Below are 18139 nucleotides of genomic sequence, written 5' to 3'. Positions count from 1 at the left end.
ATTTCGTTGTAAAAATGACAAATCGCTGGTCAAATTTTAACCCTTATAACTTCCTAACAAAAAAAAATTTTGTTTCCAAAATTGTGCTGATGTAAAGTAAACATGTGGGAAATGTTATTTATTAACTATTTTGTGTCACATATCTCTCTGGTTTAACAGAATAAAAATTCAAAATGTGAAAATGGCGAAATTTTCAAAATTTTCGCCAAATTTCCGTTTTTATCACAAATAAACGCAGAATTTATTGACCTAAATTTACCACTAACATGAAGCCCAATATGTCACGAAAAAACAATCTCAGAACCGCTAGGATCCGTTGAAGCGTTCCTGAGTTATTACCTCATAAAGGGACACTGGTCAGAATTGCAAAAAACGGCAAGGTCTTTAAGGTCAAAATAGGCTGGGTCATGAAGGAGTTAAATGAAAAAACACAAAAAGAATTGTCATAAAGCCAAATTGGATATAATTCCACACCAAACATAAAAAAGGGAGTGGACAAAAGTATTGACACTGTTCGAAAAATCATGTGATGCTTCTCTAATTTGTGTAATTAACTGCACCTGTAACTTACCTGTGGCACCTAACAGGTGTTGACAATATCTAAATCACACTTGCAGCCAGTTGACATGGATTAAAGTTGACTCAACCTCTGTCCTGTGTCCTTGGGCGTACCACATTGAGCATGGAGAAAAGAAAGAAGACCAAAGAACTGCCTGAGGACTTGAGAAACCACATTGTGAGGAAGCATGAGCAATCTCAAGGCTACAAGTCCATCTCCAAAGACCTGAATGTTCCTATGTCTATCGTGCTCAGTGTCATCAAGAAGTTTAAAGCCCATGGCACTGTGGATAACCTCCCTAGATGTGGATGGAAAAGAAAAATTGACAAGAGATTTCAACGCCAGATTGTGCGGATGTTGGATAAAGAACCCCGACTAACATCCAAACAAGTTCAAGCTGCCCTTCAGTCCGAGGGTACAACAGTGTCAACCCGTACTATCCGTCGGCATCTGAATGAAAAGGGACTGTATGGTAGGAGACCCAGGAAGACCCCACTTCTTACCCCGAGACATAAAAAAGCCAGGCTGGAGTTTGCCAAAACTTACCTGAAAAGGCCTAAAACGTTTTGGAAGAATGTTCTCTGGTCAGATGAGCCAAAAGTAGAGCTTTTTGGGCAAAGGCATCAACATAGAGTTTACAGGAGAAAAAAAGAGGCATTCAAAGAAAAGAACACGGTCCCTACAATCAAACATGGCGGAGGTTCCCTGATGTTTTGGGGTTGCTTTGCTGCCTCTGGTACTGGACTGGTTGACTGTGTGCAAGGCATTATGAAGTCTGAAGACTACCAACAAATTTGGCAGCTTATTGTAGGGCCCAGTGTGAGAAAGCTGGGTCTCCCTCAGAGGTCATGGATCTTCCAGCAGGACACTAGAAAATGGTTTGAGAGAAAGCACTAGAGACTTCTAAGGTGGCCAGCAATGAGTCCAGACCTGAATCCCATAGAACACCTGTGGAGAGATCTAAAAATGGCAGTTTGGAGAAGGCACCCTTCAAATATCAGGGACCTGGAGCAGTTTGCCAAAGAAGAATGGTCTAAAATTCCAGCAGAGCATTGTAAGAAACTCATTGATGGTTACTGGAAGTGGTTGGTCGCAGTTATTTTGGCTAAAGGATGTGCACCCAAGTATTAGGCTGAGGGTGCCAATACTTTTGTCTGGCCCGTTTTTGGAGTTTTGTGTGAAATGATCAATGTTTTGCTTTTTGCTTCATTCTCTTTTTTGTTTTTTCATTTAAGACAAATTAAATGAAGATAATAATACCAAAGAATTTGTGTTTCCAATCATTTTCAGGAAGAAAATGAGTATTATCTGACTGAATTGCAGGGGTGTCAATACTTTTGGCCATGACTGTATTACATAGCAAAAACCTGCTAACAGATTCCCTTTTAAGTTATGGATATTTTATTTAGGTATTTTTGGCATTATATGCCACTAGGGTTGGTGTAGACCAGTGGTGGCGTACCCATGGCTAGCATGCACTGCCTTCCCTATGGGCATGCGTGCCATTGCCATTTCTCTGCATCAGTGGACCGGGGCCGGCGGGTGAGGAACTCGGCGACGCCGGCCCCTACTTCAGCTGGATCTGCATCCTTGGACCCACATCCAGCTGAAGTGTATTGCAGTGCACGAACTTGACGGGTCCGTGCGCAGCAATACACGCTGCTGGGCAATCAGAGGCCAGCAGCTGACATCAGCAAACAAGCGACTGGGCGCATTGCAGTAACGTCACGTGCCCCTCGTTGCTTTGATGCTGAAATCAGTTGCCAGCTTCAGAAGATGACGCAGCGGGTGAGAGGAAAGAAGGTGAATAGCAGAGTTTATTGGTGTGTTTTTTACCTTCTATGCATTGAACAGCAGCACCGGCAGGATGGTGGTGCATAGACAATGATAATACAATGATAGGGGACATTTACAAGTGTGAGGTGACATATAAAAGGATGGGGATGGATATACTAAGATGAGGCGCATATATCAGGATGTGGGTGCATATACAATGATAATACAATGATAGGGGACATTTACAAGTGTGAGGTGACATATAAAAGGATGGGGATGGATATACTAAGATGAGGCGCATATATCAGGATGTGGGTGCATATACCAGGACAGGAAGCATATTCCTTTATATCTGCAGTCTGGAACCCCTGCGCCTGTCTGTGGCGGCTCTGTGCTGTCCCCGCCTGCTCTCTGCATGAGTTGTTTTTCTAAACTAAAACCTCAGTATTCAAGTTTAAATTGCTGTGTTGGCACTTTGCAATAAGTAAGGTGTTGGGCTGCAGTTTGGGCATTTGGTCTTTAAAAGTTTAACGGGTATAGACCTTCTTTTCTTGTACAACTAGATGTGACTCCTATCTCCTAAACCCCCCCTTTTTTTTTACAATTACCTATGTTGTAGACCAATAATTACTACATTCCCAGGTTTACAGCATCATGTTCGGATCAGATACAGGATCTGTCCACCTCTGCCATTAATCTATTTTACCTGTCATACAGAGCAGGATCACTAATTGTATTTACAAGGTTGCATTGACAACCGATCAGGTCAGCTTTACATGTATCCAGTGTCGTAGCCAAATCAGCTACCCCCAGATACTGCAATCATTGCTGGGTTAAAAGGAACTACTGTTAACCTCCTATACAATTCAGCCAATGGTTATGCTCTATACACCATGTTCCAAATTGTTATGCAAATTATATTTTTCTCGGATGGTCGGTGCAAATGACAGTCAGTGTAATAAAAGTCATCACCCGTTAAAGTATACATCAAATTTTATTGAAAAAAACCTCCCAATGATAACAGTATAATCTCCAAAATGAATAAAAACTCAAAATGCACTCTTCCAAATTATTAGGCACAGTAGAATTTCTATACATTTGATATGTTTTAAAGAACTGAAAATGCTCATTTGTGGAATTTGCAGCATTAGGAGGTCACATTCACTGAACAAAAAAGTTATTTAACTCCAAAACCTCCTAACAGGCCAAGTTACATGTTAACATAGGACCCCTTCTTTGATATCACCTTCACAATTCTTGCATCCATCGAACTTGTGGGTTTTTGGAGAGTTTCTGCTTGTATCTCTTTGATCTCTTTGCATGGAGTCAGAATCGCCTCCCAGAGCTGCTGTTTTGATGTGAACTGCCTCCCACCCTCATAGATCTATTGCTTGATGATACTCCACAGGTTTTCTATAGGGCTGAGGTCAGAGGAAGATGGTGGCCACACCGTGAGTTTATCTCCTTTTATGCCCATAGCAGCCAATGACTCAGAGGTATTCTTTGCAGCATGAGATGGTCCATGGTCATACATGAAGATGATTTTGCTCCTGACGGCACGTTTCTGCTTTTTATACCATGGAAGAAAGTTGTCAGTCAGAAACTCTATATACTTTGCAGAGGTCATTTTCACACCTTCAGGAACCTTAAAGCGTCCTACCAGCTGTTTCCCCGTGATTCCGACCCAAAACATAACTCCTCCAACTCCTTGCTGATGTTGCAGCCTTGTTGGGACATGGTGGCCATCCACCAACCATCCATCTGGACCATCCAGGGTTGCTCGACACTCATCAGTAAACACAACTGTTTGGAAATTAGTCTTCATGTATGTATGGGCCCACTGCAACCGTTTCTGCTTGTGATCACTGTTTAGGGGTGGCCGAATAGTAGGTTTATGCACCACAGCAAGCCTTTGAAGGATCCTATACCTTGAGGTTCGAGGGACTCCAGAGGCACCAGCAGCTTCAAATAACTGTTTGCGGCTTTGTAATGGTATTTTGGCAACTGCTCTCTTAAGCCAATGAATTTGTCTGGTAGAAACCTTCCTCATTATGCCTTTATCTGCATGAACTCGGTCTGTGCTGTTTCAGTCACAAATCTCTTCACAGTATGATGATCACTTAAGTTTTTGTGAAATTGCACTATTTGATGCTTTTCGGCAGCAGAGAGATCCTTTTTCTTTCCCATGTTACTTGAAAACTGTGGCCTGCTTAATAATGTGAAACATCATTTTTAAGTAGTTTTCCTTTAATTAGAATCACCTGGAAAACTAATTATCACATGTGTTTAAGATTGATTTCAGTGATCCATTAAGCCCTGAGACACAATACCATCCATATGTTTATTTAATTTGAAAAACAAAACAATTAAATCTTTATGACACTTAAATCCAATTTGCATAATAATTTGGAACACAGTGTAGATGTCAAGTTTTTCTTGTGTGTCCATCATTGGTCAGTAGAGATACTATGACCGAGTTGAGAAAAGTTTTTGGTGGGTTTCCACTATCAGTTGTGGCTCTTATAACTTTTATTGAAACAATAACATAAAATTTTAGGCCTTTTTGATTCTCACAAATTTCCTTGGTACTATTACACATCAGTGTTATCATACACACTGCCGAAAAGAGGTTGCAATCTTCTCTGGGGGTGTCTTCCTTTCCCTGTATGACGCTGCCTTCTAAACATTGGGTAATGTCATATAGCAGAAAATGTAAAGGGAAGAATCTCTGCTAATTGGTTTTAGGGGAAGAAGTTAGCATATCGAGCATCCTAAAACTCTAAAATCCAATATGTCCGTAACGGACAAGAGAAATAGAAAAATAATAACTGTTTTATTCAGCTCTTCAGCCCCTTTATCATAAGGCAGTCAGTTTAAAATATAAAAAGTGGTGAAAAGTTTTCTTTTGAAACAATAGTTCACTTTCTGACGGTACAATCACTTAGACACTGTTGACTGGTTTAGCCTTGCATCAAACCTGTTGCAATCTGAGGGTCCACATTATGTCTTGTAGGTCTAGTGTCGGGTACTATGGGAAGTAATGATCAGGTAGATAGACAAGAGAGAAAGGCAAGTCTAGGCAAACAGCAGACCGCCATCTCGCAACGTTCACATTCCAGCACCCGCACTTTTACTGCATCACATTACCTAATATTAATCCTATGTTTTCAGACTAGTGCGTACATAACAGAGCTATCATTTCTGACAGTTATCAATTGACCAGTTTTTGGCGAGACCCAACACTAATATGCAAATTTTTTGGTTAACAGATACAATAGTCACATGTCAGTGTAGCTTGGATATTTAATTTGTATAACAAATGATTAGGCTCGACATCTTTATCTTATGACATGTTAGTGTTAAATCTATTACATGGAGCACATGGTATTAGGAAGAAATGAGATACATTGTACGATTAAATTATCAGGAAAGGTAATGACAAAATTATAGAGGCCTTGGTAATAATGGTGAAACCAGTTTATGATATTGGCATACTAAATGAGGAAGGTGCTAGAAAGGTTTCATTATAATGTTGGTTAAACAGCTTCTATTTTAAGGCCACAATTTTATTGGCTTTCCTCAAAACTAAACCCTGTTTTACAAAAAAAGCTCCTCTTGTATATTGACCCACAGCTAATGGGGACACACCGCACACATTTTACAGGCAGAAGACATTATTTTAAGATCATGTAAATGAGCGGTAGACGGAAAAGTTCCCAAGAGCAAGTTACTGTAGATGTGACGCATTGATCTTCAGACCAAACCATGAAGTCAGATCAACGTTGTATCTTCCCAAACTAGTACATATTTCTCTCTTGACTTCAAAAGGAGTCCAGTTAGTATCAAGCAAAGCCTATACAAGTACAATCAATTATTTATACTGGAATATATCATAATATGGTCCTCTGTCCTTAATGAAGTGCAAACATCGCCAGCTTTACCCAACAGCCTTTTACGCTGCCGTCCTTCACGTGGCAAGAATATGCCAATAAGTGTACTAAGACACTCCACCCAGAGTCAAGACATCAAAGCATATGTTGCAAACTCGCACTGGTTTATTCAAGTCAAACTTGATAATAGGAATCTCCTTTGTTGAACACTTATGACATAGGAGTCGTCCACAATGTCGACTGTAGAAAGAGAGAAAAACAAAAAAAATTAACATGACAATTATAGTCAGACATTACTTAGAAAAGTTATTATGCTAATGATGAGAAAGCAAATAGGTTTTAGTAGCATAATAATCTGTATTCTGGTTTTGGTTGGTTAAGGTTCTATTTAAAATTTCTTAACTGCTTATATCTGCTATTGTAGTCCTGTTTACTCTATTGGGACTGAGGTTCAGAGAGCTGCAGTACTGGGCACAGCCACGACAACAAGTATGGCGCTGTCCATGAATAACAATAAGGTAGTGCATCCCAGGTCATTCAAACAGCTGTTTGTTGGCGGTGTTAGGAGTAGTATCTGACATTAATGGCCTAGCCTATATTTTTTTTATCACCTTCTGCTCCATGACGTATATTTCTGTCATGGTGTGGTTGTATTTTGCTGGCTCAGGAGCTGAGGCCGCTCCAAAACAGGGTGTACACCAGCTGTGATCAAAGAGTGCTGTGGGTAGTCAAGGCAGCCAGCAGCACCATGTTGAGGTTCCTGTAAAGTATGTGGCTACGCGTGACATGACAGCAACTCTCAGATAAGTCTTGTGACCAAAAAGATCTGTGTCTGCAACTTTTGGTCACGTGACTATTTTAGAGCTCTGATTTTGCTGTAAAAAAAAAAGCCAAATCTTCGAGAAATCGCACACAAGATGCAGTCACGCGAGAATTGCAGTGAAGTTCATGGCAAGTGAGTTGGTTGTATCTGGTAAAAGAAAATCCAACACATTTGTTAACATTTGGAACACTGTGTTGCAGTTGCAAGCGGAAGCAATAAGAACACATGAGCTCATTAGATTTCATGTGGCAATGTGACACTGCAGTTTCTCAGTCAAAATGATACATATTGATGCTTAAGCTCAGCCTTAAAGTGAAACTGACAGCTGATACATACCACCCAATCTGTGGACATGTATCAGATACAGGCTGGCGGCCTCCCGCGTTGTCCACTTGCCCTAGAGTCATATGTCGCGGGCTATACCCAACTGTTCGACTAGTCTCCAGTGTGGCACAGTCCTTGGCAGCTTTTAAAAGTATGTTTTTCTTAGAAACGCTGCAGTATTTCAGAGTCAAATATACCTGGCTTAAATCATGCCAGTGTCTGATACATGCTTCCTCTACAAGTAATAGTTTCATTTCTTATAGAGGACAAGAGATCTAACTGCTAAAAAAAATAAAGGGAACACTAATATCCCACATCCTAGATATCACTGAATGAAATATTCCAGTTGTAAATCTTTATTCATTACATAGTGGAATGCGTTGAGAACAATAAAACCTAAAAATGATCAACGTAAATCCCAACTAATATCCCACGGAGGTCTCGAATTGGAATGATGCTCAAAATCAAAGTGGAAAATGAAGTTACAGGCTGATCCAACTTCAGTGGAAATGCCTCAAGACAAGGAAATGATGCTCAGTAGTGTGTGTGGCCTCCACGTGCCTGTATGACCTCCCTACAATGCCTGGGCATGCTCCTGATGAGGTGGTGGATGGTCTCCTGAGGGATCTCCTCCCAGACCTGGACTAAAGCATCCGCCAACTCCTGGACAGTCGGTGGGGCAACGTCATGTTGGTGGATGGTGCGAGACATGATGTTCCAGATGTGTTCAATCGGATTCAGGTCTGGGGAACGGGCGGGCCAGTCCATAGCTTCATCTTGCATGAACTGCTGACACACTCCAGCCACATGAGGTCTGGCATTGTCCTGCATTAGGAGGAACCCAGGGCCAACTGCACCAGCACATGGTCTCACAAGGGGTCTGAGGATCTCTGGCGAGCACATGGAGGGCTGTGCAGCCGTCCAAAGAAATGACACCCCACACCATGACACCCACTGCCAAACCGGTCATACTGAAGGATGTTGCAGGTAGCAGATCGCTCTCCACGGCGTCTCCAGACTCTGTCACGTCTGTCACATGTGCTCAGTGTCAACCTGCTTTCATCTGTGAAGAGCACAGGGCGCCAGTGGCGAATTTGCCAATCCTGGTGTTCTGTGGCAAATGCCAAGCGTCTTGCACGGTGTTGGGCTGTGAGCACAACCCCCATCTGTGGACGTCGGGCACTCAGACCATCCTCATGGAGTCGGTTTCTAACCGTTTGTGCAGACGCATGCACATTTGTGGCCTGCTGGAGGTCATTCTGCAGGGCTGTGGCAGTGCTCCTCCTGTTCCTCCTTGCACAAAGGCTGAGGTAGTGGTCCTGCTGTAGGGTTGTTGCCCTCCTACGGCCCCCTCCACGTCTCCTGGAGTACTGGCCTGTGTCCTGGTAGCGCCTCCAACCTCTGGACACTACGATGACAAACTCAGCAAACCTTCTTGCCACTGCTCAGATTGATGTGCCATCATGGATGAGCTGCACTACCTGAGCCACTTGTGTAGGTTGTAGAGTCCGTCTCATGCTACCACAAGTGTGAAAGCACAACCAACATTCCAACGTGACCAAAACATCAGCCAGAAAGCATTGGTACTGAGATGTGGTCTGTGGTCCCACCTGCAGAACCACTCCTTTATTGAGTGTGTCTTGATAATTGCCAATAATTTCCATCTGTTGTCTATTCCATTTGCACAACAGCGTGTGAAATTGATTCTGTTGTCTATTCCATTTGCACAACAGCGTGTGAAATTGATTGTCAAACAGTGCTGCATCCTAAGTGGACAGTTTGATTTCACAGAAGTTTGATTTACTTGGAGTTATATTATGTTGTTTAAGTGTTCCCTTTATGTTTTGAGCAGTGTAAATAAATCATACACATTGTGTTTTAGAAAACAAAAGTTTGAATAATTTCTTCCCATTCCCACCCCAATTCAAAAATAATAATAAAACAAACATTTAATATTGCCACATCCATAAAGGTCTGATCTATCAAAATATTTAGTATTTAGCCCATAAGGCAAATGCCAAGAAAAGGAAAAAAAATGGAAATAGCTAGAATTGCCTTATTTGTAATACAAAGTGATTAATAACACATTATATGTATAAAAAAATGGAGCCAATAGAAACTACAGCTCAGCTTGCAAAACACAAGACCGTGGTCCGTTGGTGGATGTTATACGTCTTAGATAAAAGTGACTAAAACCAATTTTTTTTTTCAAAACATCAACGTTTTTGAAGTCACTAAAGTAACAAAATACTACATAAAAGTTTTGTATTACTGTGTGTTCTGAAGCGAAGAATCATTTTGTCAGCTCATTTTTACTGCAAAATGAACACAATGTCGGAACTGCATTTTATTTTTTTTCACCATTTCATCGCAATTAGAATTTTTTTCCTGTTTTTTTCAGTACAATATAAAGGTAAAATAATCATGACAATCAAAATTCCAACTTGTCCTGCAAAAAATAAGCCCTCGTATGGCCATGGTGTCATAAAATTAAAAAGATTATGGCTCTTAGGAGAAGAAAAAAACAAAACAAAACAAAAGTGCAAAGGTGTAAATGAGCAGCATGCTTAACGGGTTAAAGAGAATTTGTGCTATCTTGATGTTCGAAAAGTGATCCATCTTACCAGTGATGCTTGCGTGTTGTAACGCCAAACTTGGCCGCACACTCATAGCAATTGGAACCATCGCACCATGGAGGTTCCTGAGTTAGCATATCTGGGAAAAGAAAAAAAGATACTTAAGTAAATGTACGGAAAATGGAGCACAAGTGTAAACTGATAGTATTCAATTGACTACTAGTATACCGTAACTTGCCTAAAAGGCGAAACAGAAGCTGTTTAGTAGCTACTTGATAGTTAAATATGTTGATCCCTTGGTTGTTGTTCACTCCCAGCCTGGCTCCAGCCTTCACAATGGCCCGGCAGAGGTTGGCATTTCCTTTCATATACGCCAACAGAAGAACTAGAAAAAAAATGGCAAGGCCATCATGTAATAATAATAATAATAATAATAATAATAATAAGCAAATCTGAAAACACCTTTTCCTAAAAGTAAATTTTGTAGTATCATTACTCGGAAATTATAGCAGATAAAAATATATTTCCATTGAATAATAATAGGTTAGTATCTCTGGAGCGGATTAGAACTTAAAGGGGTTGTCCACAAAGCCTTTTAAAATAAAGTATACCCCCTTGTAGAATAAAAATGACGTGCTCACCTCCCACACCGGCACCATTCCAGCGATGTCTGCGCAGAGTCTCGCCCACAATGATATGCCACGTGAGCCCTGCAGCAAATCAGCAGCTCCTATTGGGCTGCTGCTCTCTCACTTCCTTCAGATGAAAATTGGACAAGGAGAAGGAGTGAGAGCGCAGCGGCCTAATAATGGCTGCTGATTGACATGCCAAGTGAGCCCTGCATTAAATAATGATTTTTATTTTTGTTATTTTAACACATTTCAACCTGTTAGCCAGATTCTGTTAACATCTCAGATTATCCCTTTAATTTGTTGTTACAACTTCTACCACAATCTAAACAAACAACTGGTTAGCAAAATATAGGGATAAAACTATTCATGAATAATGAAAGCATAATGAATGTAGCAAACACTATACTAAAACACAAATATTAGGAGACTGACGGCACTAATGGTTGGTAAAAAAGTAATCACCTGTGTTTCCCTCTGAATCTGGTTTATCAAGTGGGTATTCTGGCATACATTCCAGGAAGAGTTCAAAGATAGCAGCAGCATTCTCCTTCCCGTACTGCCCTAAAATGTGCATTGGCGATTGGCCCCTGTCAAAAGGAATAAAATGTTAAGTAGAGCCACAGTGGAAGCACCTCTCTCTCTGGACATCTGTTGGGTCCTGACCCAATGTCCTTTAACACAAGTACATAGTGTGAAAATAACAACCAGTAATATGTTTGGTCCCTGGCCTATGGTACTTTTCTTGCTTTTCTTAATAAATTACACTTCATTTTTAAGGGAATCTGAAAGTAGGATTTCACCCATCACATTCATATGTATGTGTAGCTCTTTCAAAGACAAGTCCAGCAATACCTTTACATGGCCAGTCCGTTCCTCTGTCACTGAGAAATCAGTGTTTGAATTGATATGCAAATGAGGCAGAAGAGCTATATGTAGATCTGAAGCTTCTGTCACTCCAGCTCTATTCCCTGCCCAGTGTCACCTCCTCCTCCTTCTTGTCCCACAGCTCCTTTGCTTGAAGTCACATAGCATAGATACTGTCAGTCAAGCAGGAGGAGGATAGGGAGTAGAGGTGGTGTGACAGAGACTTCAGATCTATATATTGCTCTTTAGCCTCATTTGCATATCAATTTAAATGAGGATTTCTCAGTAACAGAGGAACAGACACCATATAAAGGTATTGCGTGACTTGCCTTTGAAAGAGCTACATGCACATATAAATAGCGGAGTGAAATGCTGCTGGCAGATTTTATGTTCAAGACCATTTTGCACGTATGATGCCAATATGTGTATGTTCTGCCCACTACTATAGACCTTGTAGAATGGCATTAGGACCACATATTGTTTAAATTTAGCCAGGGATATGTTCACAGTATTAAATTCACTATTAACCCGGTGAAAGACGACAGTAGTGATGCTCAATACATATTTATTTACTGCTTACCTCAAGTTAAGTGCCTCTGCATCAACATTACATTCTGTTAAAAGACAGCGAATATTGTTCAGGCGGCCATGCATTACTGCCAGATGAAGTGCTGTAAGGGGGAATAAAACAAGTCAGGCCTATGATGTATGCTGAGACTACTGTAACCCATCAATGTGTTTTCCTAATAGGTTTTAAATAATTTAGTAAACCTACATTAGTGCTGCCAAGTGAGCCGCACCTAAGCTCCTCATCTATTTGCATAACTTTGCTCCACTTTTAGTGTATGGAGGACTACGTGGGACCCATTATACTGTATTAAAGACTATGTGGGGTCATTATTCTGTATGGAGGACTACGTGGAAATCTATCTCTGTGGAGGGGGAGGGTCCTGCTGTGATTAAAAACGCCTGAGGCTAAGAGGCAGAGTGCTCAGTCAGAAGGCTAATGAATACAAATTTAAAAAATCTGACAAACATATCCATGCACTAGTCTAGTATCAACCTCTTTCCATGTGAGAATGAAACATTGCAACAGTGTGGTCTTTGTCAGATTTCAGTCTAAGAGAAGATTCACAGGTTCCCATACAGATGAAGACTTTATTCTAAAAGAGGAATGGTATTGTTAAGTCCTGGAAACGAGAAACGCCTTAACGTGGCTTCCAGGTACACATGAATTGGTCAATTTATGAGCTAAGCTTTCTCAATTTTTCATATTTCAGGTTTGCAAGCTGTGGTGCTACACAGTGCTGCCTTGTTTGTTGGATTGTATATGAGCTGGTGACTCTAGGTAAGCACCTTTTCACACTTATTCTATGTTTGGATGTGACGGTCAGTTTTTTAAAATTTGTATTCATTAGCCTTCTGACTGAGCACTCTGCCTTTTAGCCTCAGGCGTTTTTAATCACAGCAGGACCCTACCACTCCACAGAGCTATAGATTTCAGTCTAAGAGAGGATTCACAGGTTCCCATACAGATGAAGACTTTATTCTAAAGGTACCTTCACACATAACGATATTGTTAACGATATCGTTGCTATTTGTGACGTAGCAACGATATCGTTAATGAAATCGTTCTGTGTGACAGCGACCAACGATCAGGCCCCTGCTGGGAGATCGTTGGTCGCTGAACAAAGTCCAGAACTTTATTTCGTCGCTGGACTCCCTGGAGACATCGCTGGATCGGCGTGTGTGACACCGATCCAGCGATGTCTTCACTGGTAACCAGGGTAAACATCGGGTAACTAAGCGCAGGGCCGCGCTTAGTAACCCGATGTTTACCCTGGTTACCATGCTAAAAGTAAAAAAAAACAAACACTAGATACTTACCTACCGCTGTCTGTCCTCCAGCGCTGTGCTCTGCTCTCCTCCTGTACTGTCTGTGAGCCGGAAAGCAGAGCGGTGATGTCACCGCTCTGCTTTCCGGCTCACAGACAGTACAGGAGGAGAGCAGAGAAGCAGAGCGCAGCGCTGGAGGACAGACAGCGGTAGGTAAGTATCTAGTGTTTGTTTTTTTTTACTTTTAGCATGGTATCCAGGGTAAACATCGGGTTACTAAGCGCGGCCCTGCGCTTAGTTACCCGATGTTTACCCTGGTTACCGGCATCGTTGGTCGCTGGAGAGCTGTCTGTGTGACAGCTCTCCAGCGACCAAACAGCGACGCTGCAGCGATCCGGATCGTTGTCGGTATCGCTGCAGCGTCGCTTAATGTGAAGGGGCCTTAAGAGAGGATTGGCATTGTTAGGTCCTGGAAACGAGAAATGCCTTAACGTGGCTTCCAGGTACACAAGAACTGGCCAATTTATGCACTAAGCTTTCTCAATTTTTTATATTTCTAGTGCAGTAATGCAATTCAATTTTCCTATTTGCAAGCTGTGGTGCTACAGAGTGCTGCCTTGTTTGTTTGATTTAATAATGAGGAATGACACAGGGAAAAAGTATTTAACACATTTAGTGAAATTTATTTACTACTTTGTACAAAAGCCTTTATTGGTGATGACAGCTTCAAGACACCTCCTGTCTGGAAAAACTAGTTGCATGCATCGCTCATGTGTGATTTTGGCCCATTCTTCCACAAAAACACTCTTCACATCCTGAAGGTTCTGTGGCTTCTTCTATGAGCACAACTTTAGTTCCTTCCATAAGTTTTCAATTAAATTTAGGTAAGGTAATTGGCTGGGCCATTCTAACAGCTTTATTTTATTTCACTAAAACCAATTGAGAGTTTATTTGACTGTGATCATTGTCTAGCTGAAATGTCCACCCTTGTTTCATCATCATACTGGTATATGGCAGAAGATTTTTATTAAGAATGTCTTACTACATTTGTCCATTTATCCTTCCTTCATTCTATGAAGTTTCCCAGTGTCATATGCTGCAAAACAGCCCCACACCATAATGTTCTCACCTCCAAATTTCACTGTTGGTATGGTGTTTTGGGGTGATATACAGTGCCTTTCAGCCTCTAAACATGTTGTGCATTATAGCACCCAAATAATTTGATTTTGGTCTTATCTGACCAGACTATATTCTCCCAGTATTTAACAGACTTGTCTAAATGTTGAGTAAACTTTAAACACTCATGAACATGCTTCTTGTTCAGCAATGGAGTCTTGCGTGGAGAGCGTGCTTATAGGTCATGGAGGATGAGTGCATTACTCAAGTTTTCTTTGTAACAATTGTACCTGCTGATTACAGGTCTTTCTGAAGCTCTCCACAGGTGGTCCTTGGCTCTTGAACAACTCTTCTGATAATTCTTTTCACTCCTCTGTCTGAAATCTTGAGGGGAGCACCTGGTTGTGGTCTGTTTGTGGGGAATTTATGTTCTTTCCACCTCCAGATTATGGCACCAACAATGGTCACTGGAACCTTCAGTAGTTTAGAAATTCTTCTGCAACCAATGCCATCAGTATGTTTTGCAACACTAAGGTTGCAAAGGTCTTGAGACAGCTCACTGATTTTACCCATCATGAGATGTTTCTTGCGTTGCACCTTGGTATTGAGAAACCTTTTTATAGGACATCAGTTGAATCAGCTGACAGCTTTCAAGATTGCATTCTTATCACTGGTTGAATTCAGCTGGTGTCATGACTTTCCATGGATTGTTGCACCTCTTTCTTCATGTGTTCAATACTCTTTCCTTGTGTCATTTCTTATTATTACACATAACAATTTATGGACATCTATGGTTTGATTTCTTTGCTTGTGTGGATTGGATGGGTTGTTACGGACATCTGGTCAGAATTTCATGTCAATAGCACCTTTAGAAATATATTTAATTAGAGAATTGGTGAAGTGTTCAATACTTATTTCACCCACTGTACTTGAATGAGTTAGTTCCTTTAAGAGTTGCTGCACCATCTGAACACCCCTATCCCTATGCAGTTTGGTCTAATCAAGGCAAAGAGAAATTATTAAGAATATACCCACATCTATGAGACAATATGGAGAATCTTAAAGTAGCTCTATAACTGGACTTGTTCTCTCATGTATTACATATTTGGATATTTCCTTTGGTAATTACCAGTCTTTCGACAGATTGATAGGGCATGGTCTTTAACAAAAAGGGCTCTTGTCAAAGATCATCTATTAATTAATGCAATTACCATTGTTCCCATTTTCATCTGCAGCCCCAAAGTCCACACCATTCTCGAGGAGCACCGAACAGATAGTGGGGAGATCTTGTTGCGCTGCGAGGTGAAGGGCAGTCTGGCGATGCTTTGTTAGTTCATTCACTTTGGCACCTGCAAGAAGCTAAAACAGAGGAGAAATTATTGATCTAGACGCCAAAATCAAGAAAATAAGAGCATACAAAGTCTCGTGTCTGCAAACTAGGATGTTATTGAGGTCATGTAGAGCAAACATTACAATTCCCCAAAAATATAAAGAAATCTATTGGGTAGATTGTACATATGTGTAAATCCCATGATCTAGAGATGTACATATTACATACCAGGTTACGGACAATAATCTCAGATCCAGCCTGCACTGCCAGGTGAAGAGGAGTTAGCTTTGAAGCATCCTGCACTCTTGAATTGACATTGGCTTGCACACTGATTAGGAATAGCACACTCTCAATGTCGGAATTCTGCACGGCCACATGCAGAAAATTCCTTCCTTTGTTATCTACCTAGAAAAGTGAGAAGAAAACCATTAACAGACATTAATAAATTTAAGTAATACAAATAAAGTCCAAAATCCTCCTCATTGTGGTCCCTATGGCAATAAGCGAATCTCATTGTCTGTCCATGCTGGGACCCCAACGGTCAGTTCCAATTGGTGAAAGAAATTATAGTAAGTGTTCATTTCACCTACAAAACCAACACTAGAGGAAATAGGGATTTTTGTGTACTCACCGTAAAATCCTTTTCTCCGAGCCAATCATTGGGGGACACAGACAGTGGGTGTTATGCTGCTGCCACTAGGAGGCTGACACTAAGTGATACAAAGAAAATTAGCTCCTCCTCTGCAGTATACACCCTCCTGCTGGCTCTCAGCTAACCAGTTCGGTGCAAAAGCAGTAGGAGATCAATAACAACATATGAGCATATAGAATCTCACATTATAGCATGACAAATTATAAAAGAAGCACAAGCTAATAATAGGGTGGGAGCGGTGTCCCCCAATGACTGGCTCGGAGAAAAGGATTTTACGGTGAGTACACAAAAATCCCTATTTCTCCTACGCCTCATTGGGGGACACAGACCGTGGGACGTCCCAACGCAGTCCCTGGGCGGCCCTGTGTAACCTCTACTTACAAGTGCAACACCGCGGCCTGCAGAGTCGGCCTGCCCAGACTCACATCTGTGAAAGTCTGTGAATGATAGTGCTACAAGAATGCATGCGGACTGGACGAACCCGCAAGCTTGCAGTCGTGCTGTGCTGACGCCTGGTGCCTAGAATCCAAGAAACCTCGATAGGCTGACATCTAACTTGGAAGGACTCCTGGATGGTAACAAATCTACTAACATCCACTAACATGGCCGATAAAACGGCTAAACCCTTCCTGTAACCGTCAGGAAGCAGTCCTCTTACAGTGAGGTAGCCCAAATCAAGTGTCCAACCTTCGGAAGGACACCGTCCTCGAGACGTACCTACTCAGAGCACTCACCACGTCCAGAATATGGGGAACCCATTCCGTTATGTGGACTGGTGCCGAAAGAGATGAGGGAACAATGATGCCCTCATAACTGTGGGAATACAATACCACCTTGGTAACAAGGGATGGGGATTGCCTGTAGACAACCTTGCCTTGATGGTAATAAGGGAAAAAGGTCTGAAAGAGCAGAGCGGCTGGCTCCGAAGACTCGTCAGGATGAGGAGATCGCAGAGAAAAAAGGGGCGACCTTCCCTGATAGTAATGTCTGTCCGGGTCAAAAGGAGTCTACCGTAAGACTCCCAGGATCATTAAGGTCCCAAAGATCTAACGGTATGTGATAGGGAAGAACCACATGTGAAGACTCCCTGCGAGGAAATCCATATTTGCAGTTTTGTTGCAATAAGACGGAAAAATACTAGTTCAGAAAATGAGAAGAAACCTGACATGGTCAGCGCGGATCTCCCAGGATCACTGGGGCCCTTCCTGCTTCCAAAAAGATCTCGGAAGTAGTAGAAGAGGGGTGACGGAAACTGGTACCTTGGAAGAACCAGAGCATGCACTGCAATGGCTTTTAGATCTGGAGGCCGAATCATGAACGTAGAGTGCATTGGCGTTCAGTCTGGATGCCAACCGACCTACATCTGGAGTGCTCCAGAGAAGACGGATCTGATGGAAGACTTCTGGGTGAAGTTCCCACTCACATGAGGCAAGACCCTGATGGCGTCTGCCACCCAGAGTTCTACACCTGAGATGTGTAGTGCCGAGATCACCAAATGATAGATCGTGGCCCAACAGAGAATGTGAGGTACCTCGGCCATGACACCTGACCGTGGGTACCTGCTAGATGATTGACGTATGGCACAGACGTGGGATTGTCCGATTGAATCGGATGGGGTGACCCGCCAGAAGGCAGTAGACCTGCTGTAGAACTATCATCAACTAACATCGGTAGTCACTAATAACCAGGAGAAAGGATCTTCCCTGGATGAGGGAGGAGCTCAGAAACTACCCTCTGAAAGCCTGATTGACCTGCAGAAAA

The 18139-nt window shown here is 41.8% G+C and overlaps 1 protein-coding gene across 1 annotated transcript in view; it reads right to left on the bottom strand.

Annotated features, from left to right (window-relative positions):
• Window positions 1-5620: 5620 nt before the first annotated feature.
• Window positions 5621-18139, bottom strand: part of LOC138670270 (rabankyrin-5) — an 86140-nt gene continuing 73621 nt past the window's right edge. Inside the window, exons 19-25 of the mRNA XM_069757464.1 lie at window positions 15955-16131; window positions 15608-15755; window positions 12025-12115; window positions 11043-11167; window positions 10187-10333; window positions 9997-10087; window positions 5621-6465 (exon numbers count right to left, since the gene is read on the bottom strand). Coding sequence (XP_069613565.1) covers window positions 6333-6465; window positions 9997-10087; window positions 10187-10333; window positions 11043-11167; window positions 12025-12115; window positions 15608-15755; window positions 15955-16131 — 912 coding nt within the window. The 3' untranslated portion in view covers window positions 5621-6332. The remainder of the gene's footprint in view (window positions 6466-9996; window positions 10088-10186; window positions 10334-11042; window positions 11168-12024; window positions 12116-15607; window positions 15756-15954; window positions 16132-18139) is intronic.

The sequence above is a fragment of the Ranitomeya imitator genome, chromosome 3 (assembly GCF_032444005.1).
Source record: "Ranitomeya imitator isolate aRanImi1 chromosome 3, aRanImi1.pri, whole genome shotgun sequence".
Classification (NCBI taxonomy): domain Eukaryota; kingdom Metazoa; phylum Chordata; class Amphibia; order Anura; family Dendrobatidae; genus Ranitomeya; species Ranitomeya imitator.
The sequence above is the reverse complement of the archived record's forward strand: the minus strand, read 5'-3'. Positions and strand labels throughout refer to the sequence as shown.